At 40.1% G+C, this 18,564-nt stretch overlaps 1 protein-coding gene across 1 annotated transcript; it reads right to left on the bottom strand.

The window, feature by feature from the left end:
- Window positions 1-141: 141 nt before the first annotated feature.
- Window positions 142-18,564, bottom strand: FBXO33 (F-box protein 33). The gene is made up of 4 exons (XM_034062166.1): window positions 17,973-18,564; window positions 11,243-11,353; window positions 5,334-6,019; window positions 142-2,584 (listed from the first exon to the last, which is right to left on the bottom strand). The coding sequence occupies exons 1-4, from the start codon at window positions 18,527-18,529 to the stop codon at window positions 2,313-2,315; spliced, it is 1,626 nt and encodes a 541-aa protein (XP_033918057.1). The 5' UTR covers window positions 18,530-18,564; the 3' UTR covers window positions 142-2,312.

The raw sequence follows: 18,564 nt of genomic DNA, 5'->3' as shown, positions 1-18,564 counted from the left end.
ACCAGTGCTTGGCACGCACACACTGAACAGCCACTCTGACAATCCTCACAGCACAATCAGAAGCTTACCAGGCACTTGCAGCTTCCATTCAGAAGGCACAGCTACGTACTCTGGGTACAGATAAAACGTCAAACTGAAGCATTGCAGGTATTCAGAATCTATTTAATAGTGGGACACCAAAGAAGTACTACACATTGTTTTTCTTGAGCACATTAGATTTTGATTTAAGCAATTGCAACAGATGCAGCAGGAATTTCTCAAAAATAGTCTTCTATAGTCTATAATCCACAGTTTACTGTATCAGTCTAGTAAGTCATATCACAATACACTGTTTGTGCTAACTGGTCCGATAGCCTGATCTTTAGCAAAGCATCCTTCCCTTTTTTCCACCCCTGCCAAAAACACTGGCAAAACTCAGCCAAATCAAAAAAAAAAAAAAAAAAAAAGAAAAAATACTGTACGACTTAGTTTAGACTCTTTTTGTTGACCTAAACACAACGGGAGCTACCAGTTACACACAGCTTATCAACGATGGTGCATTTTAATCCTAAAAATCTTCATGCTGATACAATAAAGTATTTTATACAGTGATCAATTTTTAATGCTTTATTCATTGATTAAAAGAATATACATTTAACATAAACCATACAACATCAGTCATCAATTCAAACATTCAGCTGGTTTCCTTACATTTTCTGTCAGGAGTTTTTGTTGTCTGATCACATTTATAAGATAAAATCTCACCACATCTGGCATATACACACACTGTGCCAGTGGATTCACTCTACTGATGTACATATAAAATCCGCATGGTATGTGCTCACTGGAGACAAAACAGCGCACACCTGTCAAAAGGTCATTTTAATATAAGATGGTAAAACCATTTGTAAAACACATATAAACTTTTTCCATAAATAGAATCATATCTGGACATCTGTTGCATAAATTGTGTTTTCCAAAGCTTACAATATAGCAGCCAGGTCTCAGCACTGCTGGGCACCCACGTTGGCCACTTACTTTATTATTGCAGACTGTCCTTTAAACATTAAATGCACAACATTCGTACCACTTAAAACTGGGGTCAGGTGGAAGTCTCACAGAGACCACGTCTGTACCGCGGTTGCCCTGAAACAGTTAAATCGGCTTTTAAAGCCTCTCAGATATAACAAGATTTTAAAACATACTTCATGGAATGTTCTTCATGCATCATAGCAGCTCATACCTGTGATAGAACAAGCTTTGTATTTGCTTCCTTTCCTTCCTTTACATTCACTATTCACAGTGAAACAGGTGCATGTTTGTTAAGAGTTCTGAGGTTGCTGACTGAGCCACAGCACAGCTGTGTACCACAGGTCGAAATTCGACCTTATATATTACAATCTAGCAGTATCTGGCTGGCCAAAAGTTGGCCTGCCCCTGCCAGCATGTGGGCACTTCTTCGTTTTTAATCTATTCTTTGGCAGCTGACACAGGCGCTGACAGAGAAAATCCAGTGACTCGGTTGCTAGGGATTTCACGACTAATGTTTGTTTGCAGGTGTATACCTTTGTACTGAAGTCTTCACTGTTATGTTTTTACCTCATCGGAGTGCACATTCTTGCTTTTTTTCTTTAAAACTTTGGCCCAAAGCTAACTTTTAAGGAAGATGACACAACATGAGAATAAACAAGGAGGAATTTGCAAGGAAACCAAAAGACTACATACAGCTCATGGAGTGGATCTGGAAGTGCAGGTACCTGAACAGCTAGTGTTTCACCCCACCACTTACCAGCTAGGAAAAGCTGAGAATGAGAGTTAAGTCATGCTTCAGAATCGGCACGTGAAATAAAGCAAGGTGAGAGTCTTACGATGAACAGCCCTGCATAGACTTCTCTTCCTTTAAGCCTATTAAGTAGCACGCTACCAGATTAAGCACACAATGACAGCACAGAAATCCACTGGGCTATGGATATGGGTATTAAAAAGGGTTGGCTCCTGAGCACAGAACTCCGATATAAGAGTAAAAATCATTCCAAATGCAGTTATCAGTAGAAGTAAAAAGTTAGCTGGCAACCTCGGACAGCCTTTGGCTGTGCCTCTGTAAGGTTTGGTAGACAAGTCCATTAACCGTGAAAACCCTAAACACTGCCACTTTCAGCTTCTAAACCAATACCCGACTACGTTCTTTGATCAAGAAGTAGAATACACATATATAATTCTATATAGCTAATACTGATTAAACACAGCACAAAAGGGGTTAATTCACACTACTGAAAAAAAAACATAATAGGACCCTACTTGCATATGTAACCACAGGAATTGTAGATAAGGAGCTAAATGCCTTCACTGAAGCTTTGCATCTCTCTGTAGAAGTGACAAGTTGGCTCAGTGAAGACACTGAGCAGCTCAATGTCCATGACAGCATGCCAAGGTCGACCCAACCCGAGAGATACTTGCTCGATGAGATTGTGTACTGGATCCACATCCTGATCAGCCAGTTCTCCTTGGTCAAAATCAATGCTTTCTTCCGTGACTTCCAGAACCTTCAGGTCAGAGCCACGAAGACGAGCAATTGCTATGAGATTATGAGCCCAAACTGTGTAACCTAGGGGGGAAGAAGAAGAAGTTGCTCTGTCATTTTGCTACATGGCTTTTTTTTTTTTCCCAGAAGTATGTAGTAGCAAATCATCTCAATGTCCTTCTGGACCTATTTCTCACCTTCCACCTGGCAGAATCCCCCTACAGCATGGGGTTTTCTTTTTTGGTTACAAGTGGTAAAGCCCCATCTTGTATTCTGAATAAAGAATTACCAAAATAATTTCAGGTAGTTTGACCAAGCTTTACCAAACCTAATTTTTTTCCACTATCCATAGAAAAGCAGACTTCCTTACTACAAATTATATCTACAATTTCAAACCTTCTGTGATCTGCTTTGTAATAGAAGTAGAATTAAAACAAAAAGTAAGTAATCAGTTATTTCAAGTGAATGTATAAAAGGATTGTCTTACAACTGTTTGTGCTAGAAAAAAGTGTTTGCTTTTGTTATATTAGAGGCAGATTTAACAAAAAAAACCAAACCCAAACCATGCAAACCAAAATCCTCTCCAGGAAACAGGGCACACCAGTATATAAATAATTAAAAAAATAAAAAGCTACATATATCATATTATTCCATCTGAGACTTAAAATAATTACAAAGCTTCCCCTTCTTCCCATTACTATATATTGGCATCCCTCTTTAAAAACACTTACTGCCTTGTTACCTGTTAGCTTTCTGTACCCTGACTAAGGCAAATGCTGGGCTCCTTATTCAGATGCAAACCACAAGTAACCTGGGAACTTCCCTTTAGTGGGAGCTCTGCCAAGTCAGCCCTTCCACTGCAAAAGGAAAGGCTCATTTCTGCCTTCATCATCATTCTGTTGGTGAGACGCCCTCTTAGATTCTGCAGTCTACACAGTATTTGAACAGGGAAAATTAAGCTGCTGGGAAATTAAAACTATATGTAAAGAAAAGCCTTTTTCAGAGCTAATAGCAAAGGAGAGGAGGAGGAAAAAAAAACCCCAAACAATCTCAGAACAAACCACCACCACCAGCAACCCCTGAGTAGTATTGGAAACTGAAAAATAACCTCTTCAGCAGACAAGAGAAACCTGAGCACTTATAGCTAAAGTGAATTATGGAGCCAGCAACCATTTTATGGTAAGCCTCAGAAAATGTAAGCGTGAGGCTAAGAAGCTGCACTGAAACATCACAGCATTCTAGATCTTTCTTCCTAGTCATGTTCTTTTCACAGTTGCTATTCTTGAAGAAAGATGATTATGCTACATTACCAGAGCAGTTATATTCACAGCTTTAAAATGATCAGGAGGCATTTATAAGAAGCTTAGCTAGCTTCTGTTACAAGGAGGGGAGAAAAGAAGGGGAAAGAATCTGGATCCCAACACCAGAGCAAGGCTGATACTTGGCCATTCTCTCCCCCAGGTATACACGGCATCTCTCCAAATGAAGGTGTAGCAACACCTCTTTGCTAGACAGAACTCCAGAAGACACTTGCTTTCCCAATACCCTGCACAAACTAATTCCTTCTGCTGAACAGACATGCGCTGGTACTTATGCTACCTTATTTCAGGTATTTCACCATATTTGTAAGTTTAGATAATGCATTAGAAGACTTCCCTATAGGAGAAGGATAATTTAGGGTAATACTTTTAAAATTATATTTTTAGGTCCTCAAACTTGCACCCAAATGTTACAAGAAACCCATAAAATACACATTTAGGGTGGTACAGTCTTGTGCCAGTATCCAAACCCAGTCAGACCTGGAAATTATATAGGAAAGGCAGCTGAACTGATCTCCCCCCCACCGCCTTCCTTATAATTTCTCAGTAGAAGACAGTGGAAAAACCTTTTTCTAGCACATACAGCACAACCTTCTGACTGCAACCAAGGAAATGTGAATGTACAGCCTTCACTGCTGAAGGTCTCTCCCTGTTTGTGCTGAATGACTGGAGATTTACTCCCCCAAGCAGTCAGAGGACAGCTTACTCTTATACAACACAATACAGAGTCATTATTTAACTCCTTCATGCATCATCACACTTGGTCTTGGTAAGCTGATTCCAGCACAAAGAACTATTCTGAATTATTTCAGTTTTAGGTGCCTTCAAATTTGCTAACAACTGTAACCTCCAGCAGGTACTGTACTGATGAGAGAGCTGAATATAAATACAGCATTTTTTAATTATTATTATTTGCAATGATATGGCAAATAAATAGGTGGGATAAACCTAGTTCTGGTATTACTGGTGAAACCAATGCACTCACTGAGCCAGCCTCCTCTACTCTGTACTTTTCAGCTTTCATCTACTGGCAAAGCCTTACCAAACTGGTAACAGACTTCCTATCCCTCAGCCTTAGGGCACTTCCCCATGTTATTTACAAACAGGAAGCACAATCATTTCATCTTGCCAGCATATGAGCTTACAGTAAAACAGCAAATGTTTTCAGTGTTCACGGTCACATAACCAGCCACCTGGTAGAATATGCATAATGCAGACCACTTTCAGGATAAAGCCCCCTTGAATGCTCAGTTCTCAGTCATTCTCGCTTCTGTGAAAAGCCTAATAAAATCCTATGTGACTTCTCAACAGAAGTTAGTAAGCTACAAATATTTTCAGAACTCATATACAATAAACACCTTTAAATTTTCAAACACAAAAATACCTGTACAAGGTACAACAGAATGCATAGCAACCATAACACCACTCCACTAAAACACGTTGTGATTAGAAAAGGCCTAAGTGTTGTAAGTATTTTGAAGTCATATACTATGCCCGCAGAGTATACTACCTACCATGAACAGCCAGGAGAGACAGCCTTGTGCACCTCCAGGCTAGTAAGACAAGTGGATCTTCATTCCGGTTGTCGCTGAGATCTGGGAAACCAGACATATCTATCACATCATTCATTAGTATAAAGTGAGTGAGGAACTTGTCATACTGCCTGGATATGAGGTCAACAACAGCCCCTGAAACACAAGTGATGTAGCTGTCAAAGTGAATCCTCTCTAGGGGGATACTGGGCTTAAGAATCCTTAACATATCATCACTTTTGACATCAAAAGCCATTATATAGACCCGAAGATTAGCGCTGTTGCGAGTCAGCGCCTTCCAATTCTCATCTTCTGGCATACTGTCCAATGACTTGTGCATTATGGAAACACTGTGGACCAGGAGAGACAGTCGATGCAAAGGCACATGGTTGCTATCAGCCAGGACTCTTGCCATTTCAGCTGTAAAATCACAGAAATCCAAAGCGAGCGAACGCAGATTCACAAAGCGCTCCAATTCAACCGCGGTGATAAGAGTGGTATTACCAGGGATGTGGTTGTCCAATAAGCTCAGATGTTCCATGGTGTTGGCTATAGGGTTTGACAAGGAGGACAATGATGTGGGAGTTACTATTTGCAGCATAAACCCACAAGACAGCCATTTCAATTGCCTGCTATTGCCTAATATCTCTTCAAACAGCTGCTGGATTCTGCAAGTAAACAAAACAGACAATGATCCTGTTAAACATGGTTTAGTCTTACCAAATGCATACCATTCTATTTTTTATTCCAGATTCTTCTTTCATTTAATGGCCTTATTCTGTAGGAAGGTGCTATACTTATGGTTCTTGTGAACCACAAGTGTTAGAACCTGACTTTGCAGATATCCCACAGTAATTTAACCCTCACTGCAGGGAGAAAAGGTTAAAACTGTAAGCCATCTTGTGAAAAATAAAGTATTTTGTCTTTCAAAACCAGTAGCACACTATGAACCTTCACTTCATGTATTTTCCAGCACGTATTTAACACCCTCCCACATACATCTTAAGGTTATGCAAATAAGAAAACCTGTAATGCTTTTAAAACATAGCTCTTGTTTTTAAGAACAGCTTTTTGTATTTGCTAACCTCTCCAGAACTGCAAATTCAGTATGGAAAAAAAAAAAGTAATTTTCAATTAAAGGTTGCAGAAACTTGACTTTGAGCATCAGTCTCAAGCTACCTGCTTGACTCTGCTCATTAAAGGGTAAAGAACAAACATATAAGATGATTCTTTAAATAATTCCAAATGTACAGGTAACTAGATTTTCAAGTGTCAACAGGTTTTAAGTTTTACCAAGACAACCTGGACCTGGTACAATTTCAACCTCAGACAAATTCAAATGACAAGTGCTCTTTGAGCTTATGTTTTAGGACATGTATGTGGATGAACATTTGCTCTCAAACCCTGGTCAGCCAGAGGAAAACAAAAATCAGTGTTTAAGGAAAGCAGCTGAGCCAGGTTAGGACAGTTCCACAAAATGTCAAGAAATAAGATGTAAACACCTCCAGCACAAAACAGCAGAAATTTGTGCCTCAAATCAGCTAGTGTTTTGCACAGAATGCTTCTGTCTTCATTGGCAGGAGTATCTGCATACTTCATGCATCTAAGCAAAACACCACTACAAAGTTGTTATTCTCATCCATGTATCTTTAATAGAGATATTAAAGGCTTATTTAGCCCAATATTCTGACTGACAGCAAAGAAACACTGACGCCTCAAGAAGTGCAACAGAACAAGGAAAGCATGTAGGGGTATTTCTCAAATTATCTCCCTCATTTCCAAACACTTGTAACTCCTCAGGCCAAGGTGGCTCTTTGTATTTAGTAACGCTCAGGGACCCTACTTCTACAGGTTTATTCACATTTGCGTTTAGCAGCTGTAACATCCAATAACAGAGGATCCTGCAGGGTGATTTCCCCCCCTTTGTGCTCACTCTGAACCTGTCACCTACCACCTTTGATGCCACATAATCCTTCTGTTTTAAGTTTAGAGATCAATCCTTATTCATCCTCTCCCTCTGCAAATCCTTATTCATCCTCTCCCTTGCTTGCATGTGCTTTCTTCTCCTAAAAACATACTGTTTTTGCAAGGTCTGACTTCTCTTTGTAAGTGGAAAAGTTGGTGTGATTACTGTATTTATCTATTATACACCTCAGAATAGTTCGCAAGACTTTGCCTAGTATAGTCATTGGGTTTAAAGACCAGTTCTTCCAGATAGTCTCCAATTTTCTGATTACTTTTTTCAGCTGAGGACTGGCAACTGCAACACAAACAAAACAGTTTTAAACACCAGGTCAAGAGCCACAGATAGGGTAGTTTTGCTATTTTATTCCTAAATAGTTCAACAGCTCAGATGAGCCCGGGCTGATCCTGGCAACGTCTGTTTCACAATTATGCCTGATGATGCTTACATTGAGGGCAGATTCTCTGACAATCCCCCAACCCCCAAAGAAAAAGGTTCTACCACAGAAACCTCTCTAATTTCTTCCAATGAACAATGACTCTTCCCTCTCCACTCTCACCACATGTGCCTACAAATGGTGCTGTAACGGTTGCAGCTATGGTAGTTTATTTTGTAATAGCTTTAGTCAATCTTAATAGTGCTTGAATATTTTACAGAAAAATTGAAGAGATGACAAATCAATTTTGAGATGCTTAGTAGAATACAGAACACTACCATCTGTATATCTCACTGCACTAAAAAAAATCTGTTTAAATTGTGCTTCTCATATGACTTAAACATCTAAGTTAGAAGAGTACTCTTCTAGTACTCACACAATTTAACACAAAGAAATACAATACAGAATTCTGCAGCTGTAGGATGGGTTTTCTCCCGTATGAGTATTGCATTAAATAACTTCTTCAAAGAGATACTGATTTACTGCTGTCTACACATCAGCTTATTGGTGCAAGCAGCAAAGTTTTTATACAAGTATTTAGATTTGTGGGGACAAGTCTACCAACCTGTAGGTTCTACGAAAACTTTCCCCAGTTCTTTGCCAATTTAATAAAAAGAGATCAAACATGTCAATAGAGAACACTTAAGAGTAATCACTTTTGGATTGGTTTTAATATCTGATTTGTGTAAGTACAGACAAGAAGCACCCATATAAACTACAGGCCACTAGTTTTAACATATTTCAAATAAGTCTTTCAAACACCCTATCAGGGGTTTTTCCTCCCTTGCACACTCTTGACTATATCCCATTTTTTATAAGCAGACTGTGTCTAACTGGAGTTTGCAGAAGTTCAAACTGTGTTCTAGAAATGTAGGCATAATAAATGAGTACTTGGGAATTAGCACACACTTTATTATCATAGTAATTTTTACTTCAACTGCTTAGCATGTAGTACAATATTTATCCTAACTTATGCACAATTATCCTATAGCTCACTTATGAAACTAAAGTTTAGGCATGGTTTAGTATGTGTAACACAAAATACAAGCAGAGCTCAGCACACGCAAGAAAGCAACATAACCTAACGATGCCTCAACAAGTATACATCAGTCCCCTTTCCTTCCTGTAAGGAGCAATTATGGGATGTTCACTATCAACCTGGATCCTACAAATGATCACACTGGAGCAGAACAGATAAAAAATAAAAAACTCAAAATAAGTCAGTTTCCTAATTAATACCTGAATTGGTGCTTTCAGCCAGAGGACAGACCAAAACCTGACTAGACAGGATGATTCGCTATTTAAGCCCAAAGAACAGCCCTGACCAGTACTGAAGCACATTGATGGCCCTGCACAGAAAGCAAACATACTACTAAGATGCATATGGAGCCCCTTTAATTCAAAAAGGTCAATCAAAATATTTTGTTTAATGACAGAGGCTAAACTCATTCTTTTGGGAATCAAACCATCTGAACCACTCAGATAACTCATGGGAAACAGATTTCAGAAAACCAAAATTTTAAACTCTTTGTTCAACTCAAGACAAATGCATTATTTATGGTGATGCTGAGTTCCCAACACTAAGGAACTGAGCTGTAAAGAAAATTTTAGAAAGGAACTAGGGACATGTAAGCTATACAGAAAAAGAACAAGCATTACGAACCCATGCTGATCAGCACAAGTGTTATTTCTGAAGATGCTATCCAAAGCCTCCTCTCCCTCAGAACAATCCTTAGTCTTAACTTGGAAGAGCATCCTAATGGTTCTGTGCTAGCAGAGATTCCACCCACAATCTGTTACACCCAGCTCAATGCTATGGACTTCAGGAAATGTCATATTTTCTTCCCCAACTGCTTTAATTGCAGGAAGTTTCTGAAACAGCTAGTAATGTTTATCACCATATGGGTTCCAAAATCCTCAGCTACCAATAATGCTGTTTCCAAAGGTTGCTCAGCATCTTCCAGGGTTAGTTACCAGCACCAGTGCTTTACAACTTAACTGATGCAAACATCACATACAAAAAACAAAAGAGACATAAAAATTTACTTCCTGAAGTAAATCTCCTGCTAGTGCTAATGAACTTGAGAGTATCAAATAAAATACTGACAGCTTTCCTTTAATTTAGAAAAGGACCAGCAGGTCCCAAATGCGTTGTTTTATTCTAGAAAACAGAAAAAAAATCCCACCAAAACCAAGCAAACAAAAAAGAGGCAGCATTTATTTACTCATTCCAAAATGTGCAAAGATCAACATTCACCCAAAAGACTAACTTGAAAGTAGATACTGGGCTTTGAGTGGTTTATGGCTCTGAAATGTGCATACTTTTTTTTGTTACTTGTTTGAAGAAATGTTTAACCATGCACTCAGCTGAGTAAACATCTGCTTAGATGGCTCTCTTCAAACCCCTTGGCAAAGATTTGATTACATATTTATGTTTTGACAATAAAGGATATTAAAAAAGGAGCTTTTACCAAATCAGCCTTTTACCTGCACACAGCCCAACAGTACATACATTATGTATGCTCCAAGTTCTGCATTGTAAGCATAATGGATGACACAGTACATGACACACATCTGTATTTGCACTGTTTTGTAAACTTATGACAGGATCAAACCCTTACTTTGATGGTTGTGTTCACATACATACATTGATCTGATCATATACCTACAATACTTCCAGAACCACTCAAAAAAACCCAGCAGAGCTCACAAGTGGCTGTAATTATTTTGCTCCTAAGCTACTGGGAGAAAGATGTTTAAAGAGACACAAATTAAAATTATGGTATTCAGAATTTATCTGTATGGAAGGTTTTAGCAGAACTGCTAAAATAGTTAACTTAGCATCACTCCTTCTATGGAAATTTATTCCAAAGTCAGTAGCTTTTGACACTGTATTTAACCTTTTCCAAAGAAGAACTAGCTATTCTGATGGTAAGCATTCAAGGACTGTACCATATGTAATTATGGCAAGCTACAATACACCTCTGCACTAAACAAGTACATTGTGAGCTACGTTCTTCCAGGAATTCTGCAAATACATAACCTAGTTCTGAAATGCAACTCAAAGTAAGTTGTTTGTATTTATGCTCTCTTTCAAGTTTACTTGCTACATGTCCTTAATTATTGTGAAATACAACAGATTACTTATTTTTCTAATTTTTTTCATGTGCAGCAATAGCAGAGGTGTTGGTAACAACACACCATCCTTATTCCCCTTTTGGTGTCATTAACACATTGTTTCTAGAACACAGTAAAAAGAGGAAAAAAAAGGATTCTCACCCTGCTGAGAAAGGGAGAAACAAAAAGCCACAAAAATAGAGTACTTCATGTGAATAGCAGGAACAGAAATCAACTCAATTTAAGAATTTAGATTCTCATCCAATTAAAACACTTAAAAGCTTTCTCAATCACATATTTCAGGCATCAAAATCTGTGCTATGTTATCTGGTTTTATTATTTTACTGTACTTGATAATTTAAAAATATAACTTACTGCTTAATCTTCTTGCCATCAGGGTCAACCTTACCGAGGTATGTATTTGATATACTTCCATGTTGCTGCAGAATACTTATATCCCCAAAGAGACTTAACTTCTGGAGGTTCCTGTGAAACATCAAAATAAAAAGGAATCTGTAAGGAATCATTCTGGACAAGACAAGACAAGACACTGGCAATAAGAACACATTATTACATGGAACATATAGTCTGTTTTGAGAAACATCTTACTGTCTCAGAATACAGGCATATATGGAACTACAGAAAAAGAGAGTGGAGGGGGAAAGGACAACACAAACTGCTAAATGCAGTTGTAAAAGCAGATGCCAGTTTTCAGTCACCACTGTATTTTCAGTAGGCCAGCACCATAAAAAAAAAACACCAAACTTTTAGCAGTGCTTTCAAACACTTTTTAGTCCTTGTAACATGTGTGTTAAGTGTCACAGATGAAAATACTGAATACCTATTCTTCTTAACATTTAACACTTCATCCAATGCCCAGACAGAAAGCAACCACAAACAATCCTGCCTGAGCACTTATGTATTGCAGCTGGGTTACAAATGGGAGCCCAAACCTGCCTCAGTTGAGGCAAACACAAACCTCAGACAGGAAAAGCGAAAGCTCTCAACACTGTGTCTAATTTCTATTACATCAAATCAGGGAAAGTTGTAATGCTTTTCCCATCAGTGACCAGAAGAGAATTAATGGTCCACCATGACATACAATTCTGATTTCTAGAAGGGATGCCTAAAAAGAAGTGAATGAGCATAAGTTTATGCTGGACATGGCTCAGGGTGCTAGAGAGTCAGTTTTCCTTAGTACAGTTTATTTCTGACTTGCATCTTCTATATTCCTAAAAATTATCAAGCAAGAGATATGGAAATGACTGCAATTTTAGAGTAGCTGTGTGGCATTTACTTTTGAGATTTTTATTTTTTTAAACTAAGTTTTGGGTAACATTTTTAATACATGCTGTGAAGTAGATTTACTCCTAACATGCAAGGACTAGTCTGCAATTAATTAACATGGCAGAAACTCCAGTTTCATCACAACTGGATACATGAGTTGAATTAATCTTAAACAGCAGGTGCCAATTAACCTGTAGCTGACAATTAAGTGAGTTACATAAATCCTTATTTCTGCTGGCTTACAAATCATATGCTAACACTTCAGATCAGCTTTGAGGAAAATGCAGTACAATTACATTGCTCAAGCATAGGGAAGCTCTGGTGCCATTTCACTACTTCCACAGTATGAATCGATATTCTACCAAGAGGAGGAAAAAGGAAAAAAGAAAGTATCAAGTAATCAGGTTTTACATTTTTAAAGTAAGTATTAAATGCAGTCTGTAACTGGGATCTACCATAAATCATAACTTACTCTTTATTTAAAGTTCCTGTATTCAATAACCATACACTAGTATCCTGAAATCTACTCAAAGCTGCATTTGCTACTTTTCTTCTACAGCTGAGGAACAAGCTCATACCAAGATCCACAAGCTTCCTATTGAGTCAGGCAAATACTGGGGCAAAATACCTAGATTTTAAAACTGTTTCAGAAATTTTAACCACTCAATATCTAGGCTTTAAAATAGAGGACTACTGCACTGATGACACATTAATATAAACTAAGCCCTGACCACATGCTCAATATTCTATGACTCTGACATTCTGACAAAGACAATGCCTGATCATACTGAAGAACAAGCTTGGCAGGGAAATCTGTGAAGACACAGGCACCACCACCTTTTCTTCCCTCAAAAGCTGTAAGAGTCTGCTATGACAGGGAAAGCAGCAGAAACCTCCACCTGGTGTGAAAGGCAGTGTTCACAGACAGTGCTGTAATTAAACTTTTATCTTCTGATCTTGGTGACTTAATTCTGACAGCTGAGACAAAATGCCATCTTCAGACAATTCTGAATCACCTGCATTATTTTCATCACACACAGGTCTTGTTTTGTGCTACTCATACCCCCAGTGGATGCTACTGTAGGCAGGTATTCATTTTAGAGCCACCAAACCACAGGACACATGAAGAACTTTACTAGTATCCCACATTTTTACTACATCTGTTTGATTGCCGTTTCACACTCTACAGAGACACATGAAGAAGTTCTCTGCCTCAAAACTTAAGAAATTAAAACACCCAGTTATTCTTCCATTCACAGCACAGTTATTACCATCAACAAACCTGGCCACAGTTCAACACAATATCAGATTTTTGTTACTACCTGCAGTGTCATATAATCTCTATGGCATTCAGCTCATATCTTTATTTCAGAGAGTTAGTAAAGCGATCGCTATTTAAATAAAATTTAGAAGTCAACTGTCATATTTTGCTAAAAGTCATAAGGACATCTTAATCCTATGCACTACCCATATGCAGAGCTGGGAAAAAAAAAGTGTTTTGGGGGGATTTCTAAGCTACTCATTTTCCATTAACTCAAAAAGCATGCTAACAGCAGTAAAATTCTTAGAAGGCCTCATCTTCAGTTTTGGTCGGTCTTTCTGAACAACCAAATTAAAAAAAGAACAAAATGGCCTTGCTTATGATCAACATGAATAAAGTGGTATGGCACATACTGTATTATTATACTAGTTTTTGCCAGTTTAAGCTGCCTGCTCAGACCAACAGAAGAGAGTCATTACAAAACCTCAAATACAGATGCAATCTACTGTTTTGAGCCACTCAACAATTTTTGGTAACTCTGAGATGGATACTACACTTTACCAAGATACCAGTTTTGCTACAATCTTGCATTTTTGTTTCTACAGCAAAGATCAAACAGATCACACAGATGAACACAATGCAGAGGAAATGGGGGGGGGGGGGGGTGTGTGTGTGTATGTTACTACCTTCCTATCTTTCTTTGTAAGAGGCTAAAGGAGAAGCCATACTTTGGGATTTCAGAGTTACATAAAAGAACACAGACTTTTTCTCCTGAATGACCAGCAGGTGCTTATTAGGTGTTATATGCATTGGAATGACTCATGGAAAGTTTGTCATCCTCCCACCTGCTTTCTAGAACTTAGTTTTGAAAGATCAATTTGAGGCAGCACAGCTTGCTAGCATCTCTTAAGAGCCACTAAGCAAAAATTTGTCCCTCCAAAGACTGCCACAGAACATTATGGCAACATACACAAACCCCCCTTTGGTTTTGGGTTTCTTTTGTTTTTTTTATAGGAAGAACATTAACTGTTCAGCAATAATATACTTTGTTACTTTGCTTCATTTACTGTCATAAATATAACAGGTCATGGGAAAGTTACAGATCACTAAATGTTATCAAAGTAGGGTTTATAATTAAATAAATAATGGATTTTTAGAGCTTATCATGCTCCCAGTGCTATTAAAGCAATATTTTGGGAGTAATATGCTGCTAACCACAAAATAATGTTTCTGGCAACTTGAACTCTACCTGAAATATAAGACAGGCCTAGGACATTCCTTTTTGGATTATAACTGCCAGTCAGCAGCAATATTCGTCAGAGTATTTTCAGTTGTTTTAAATAAAGTTGCAGACAAGCAGATACTTCCTTAAATACCATCAGAATTAGCAAAGGCCACACTGAAATATTTTTCTAGAGACTTAATATGCAGACTTGCTTAGAAATTAGCCATTTTACTTTGTACAGAAAATGCTTTTCTTAGCAAAAATACACATTTTTCTCCTCTACCCAAGAGAGCATTTAGAAATTACATTACTTTTAGTCATTATTTTTCTTAGGTCCTGTAGTACTGTAAATCCTCAAGGAATTCTAAAGCCATCTGAAGTACTTTTTTTTTTTCCTGCAATGGGGGGGTGTGCATGTTACTGTGTTGTTTAATAGTAAATTAAAAAGCCCACAACAAGATTACAAGGTTAAGAAACAGCATACCATTTCACAAAACTAGATTTCTTCCTTCCCAGTTCTGAAGTATCAGATGGAAGTTCTTTGAACTTCTCTGCCAAAAAGCTATCGTAAGGGCTGACAGGAGTTATGAAAGAACCATCCTGTTTTAAACTTAATTCCAAAAGGAATGCATTTACAGTGATTCAGCCACTCCAGAGTTTAAAAACACTGCTGTTTCCAGTATTTTGGAAACTAGAATAGCTATCCCACATACAGGAACACACAGCAAACACAGGAAGGAATTATTAATTATCCTTGCATTACAGATGAATAAACAGAAGCAGAGAAATAACCTGACTGGACCATGGTCTTCCCTTCGACAAAGCTAAGCATCAGGCAGATGACAATGCCTCGGGTTTAGACATGTCGTCACAGTCAGAACTAAGCAGCAATGTGGCATATGCTAATGTTCCTTCCCAAAGCTCTACTTAAAGAGCTAAAACACAGTGTTCTACACACAAGCCAATCGGTTATCAGTAGTTACCCTGCGAGAAAAAAAAATACATCAAAATAAACTAAAACCTTTGTCTGTTCGAAGAGAGGAAAATTAGTCTATTCAGAAAGCAAATCTGAATAAAAGGTCATCTGTTTAATGCAAACCCCCTCCCCAATTTTTTAAAAGCTCATAAAGCGCCTGCTGCAATAACCAGGTACCCTCTGTTCCCAAGTCAAACATTATTCATCTCAAAACAAAAGAGCAGCGTGAAAATGATTTGCAGACATCAAAAAAGCACAGTAATGCAAATTCCTATCAAAATGGTAACTTTTCATCCCTGTCTTACCACCAAAATTATACTAACCGAGCAGAAAAAAAGGTACTGGAGAAACAACTGCTTCTACATAGTATTCTACTCCAGTCCTGATCCACACTGGGCATAGAGAACCTGTAAAAAGTACTTCAGAAAGCTACTGTGCTTTTCAGAAGAAAAGGTGTACCAAAAGCCATCTCACAATGCATTTAACTTTGATAGCTTCATAGTTCACTGAGATGGGGGGAAGCATTCTAGTTTTTACAACAAAACCCCAGGCAACATCTCCTGCAAATACTCTTTATTTTAAAACTCTAAGTCCATGTAGTCCAAGATATTTGTCTCAGACCAGATAATCACCACCAACATCACTTTAACATTTTTTTCCACTTATGATATTTGCTGAATTTCCTAAAGATTCGACAGTTCAGCAAAAGCTCCTTAAACGCAAGAGATGCACAAACAAGACAGATCATCATGATCGGCATACCGAGGATTGGCTGGGCAAGAAATAAATTAAGACAAAAGTGAACTGGGACCCACAAGCCGTTTTCAGAAAGAAGGTCTGTAACCCTCAGCCATCACAGCTGCACCACAGGGAAGTACCTGCTGGGCACAACAGAGCAGAGGAACTGAAAGTGTGATTTCACATACCACATTTGCTTTCAGCTCAAACCAACGAGGAATTATTTGAAGTCCTCTTGCTACAATTCAAAATAAAGAAACAAGGAAGGCCTCAAACTATGCTCTATCCAGAATCCAAGAGGGGTGGTGATCAGGCCATGATTCAGTGATATGCAGCTTTCCAAGGGCCATCCACAATGTTTAATTCATCCTAAAGACACCTTAAAATACTTGCAGTTTTGGGGTTTGGTTTTGGGTTTATTTTTTTTTTATTTCCTTGACAGGTGAAGCTATATGCACACAGAGGGGAGGCAATATTACCCATTTCCTATCCTAAACTCTGTATGGCTTTCCAAACACATCACAACCTAACATCCTTGTTTTCCTGTGTAGGTGCTGACTGGAGGCCATATATTAAGATATCTGATTATTATCTTTTTAAAAAGATATCTATCTTGATCACACCCACACACGGCAAAGAGAATGTAAGTAGTTTCACTTTAAAGAACTCCAACTTCAGGAAATTATCCAGCCTGCAAAAGTAAGTCTGTAAAAAGCAGGATCTAAACGCATCTTAAGTCCAAACAACAGGAAAATATTTCTATCATTTAAACTCAATTTGGTCAAGAAAATCCTATGCCTGAAGTATTTTTTTTCAAACAAAACCAAACCTCCTCCTATTTAAAACTGAGTCAAATCTCAGTTTAGCCGGCAACAGAGGGCTGGCATGAAAGCTCAGCTTTTCAACGGCAAAATCCCTCATAGCTAGAAAGGTGAAAGTGTTTTATTGGGGCAGTACTCCATTCTCAGTCTTGAAAGACACCGATGATGCCATTTTCACCTTCCTTATAATTTCTCGCGGCATTAATGATTTTTCAGTCATGTGTAAGTGGTCTAAATCCTGTCGCTAGTAAGGCTTATATTTTAAAGTGAGAAAGGTGCCTTGTTAGGCACCAAATTCAAACTCCTGGCTCTCACTCATTTCACGGCAGTTGCATTCCCCCCTCCTTAGGAAAGACGAAGGAGTTTTTATTACTGCAGTTACATCTGTTTCGCATATTGACTAGAAGCTTGCCAACTGAACGCCTGCGTTTATATTCCCTATCAATCTACAGAAGAGAACAATTGGGCAGTGCGAAGCAGCGCGCCTCCGCTTTTGCTCCGCTTGCAGCCGCACAAACATCAGTATTTCCCGGGCCGGCAGCGCGGGGCTCCGCCGGCCTTCCCCCCCCGGGGCTCCGGGCGCAGCCCCAACAGGAACCGGCCGCCGCGCGTCTCCCACAGACGCCGTTGCCGGCTCCGGGCGTCGCCCTCTCCCGCGAAAGCGGACGGGACGGCCGGGCCCGGGCCCCGCGTGGCTCAGGAGGCTTCTGCGCTCCGCCTGCCCCCTTCCCCCGCTGCCTCCCCTCACGCTCCCACCGGGCGAAGCGCGGCCCGCTGCCCTGCCCTGGCGGCGGTACCTGTTGTTCCGGACGCTGCTCAGAACGCACAGCACCAGCTCCAGGTAGGTCCTCAGCAGGTCGAGCCAGCGCGGGCACAGCGGCGGCGCCTCCCCGTCGCCCGCAGCGGCGGCGCCCTCGCTCGCCGCCGCGGCTACCGCCACCCCCCCTCCTCCTCCTCCTCCTCCTCCACCGCCGCCGCCACTGCTGCTGCTGCTGGGGTAGTTGTCGGCGGCGAACTGTACGCGGAGCTCACGGACGAACCAGCCACACTTCCGCATGAGGAACTCGAGGCGCGGGCGCTCGGCCGGCGAGACGCGAAGGCTGAGGCGGAGGCGCGGCCACAGGGCCGGGTAGAACAGGCACTCCCGCCAGTGAGAGCAGGCGGCCGAGGCCCGCAGCCGGTCGGGGCCCGCCAGGAAGGAGAAGATGTGGACCACCAGTTCGCTGGGCAGGGAGCCGGCACCCACAGCCTCCCCGCACACCGACATGCCTGGCGCCGGCCCGAGCCCCGCTGCGGCGGCCCCAGGCGGCGGCCCCGGCCTCGCCTCCAGCTCCTGCGACAAAAACAACAACATCAATGACAAGGCGGAGGGGGCGGGCGCCGGCCGGG

The sequence above is a fragment of the Melopsittacus undulatus genome, chromosome 4 (assembly GCF_012275295.1).
Source record: "Melopsittacus undulatus isolate bMelUnd1 chromosome 4, bMelUnd1.mat.Z, whole genome shotgun sequence".
In the NCBI taxonomy this organism is placed as follows: Eukaryota; Metazoa; Chordata; class Aves; order Psittaciformes; family Psittaculidae; genus Melopsittacus; species Melopsittacus undulatus.
This window is presented reverse-complemented; position numbering and strand designations above follow the sequence as displayed.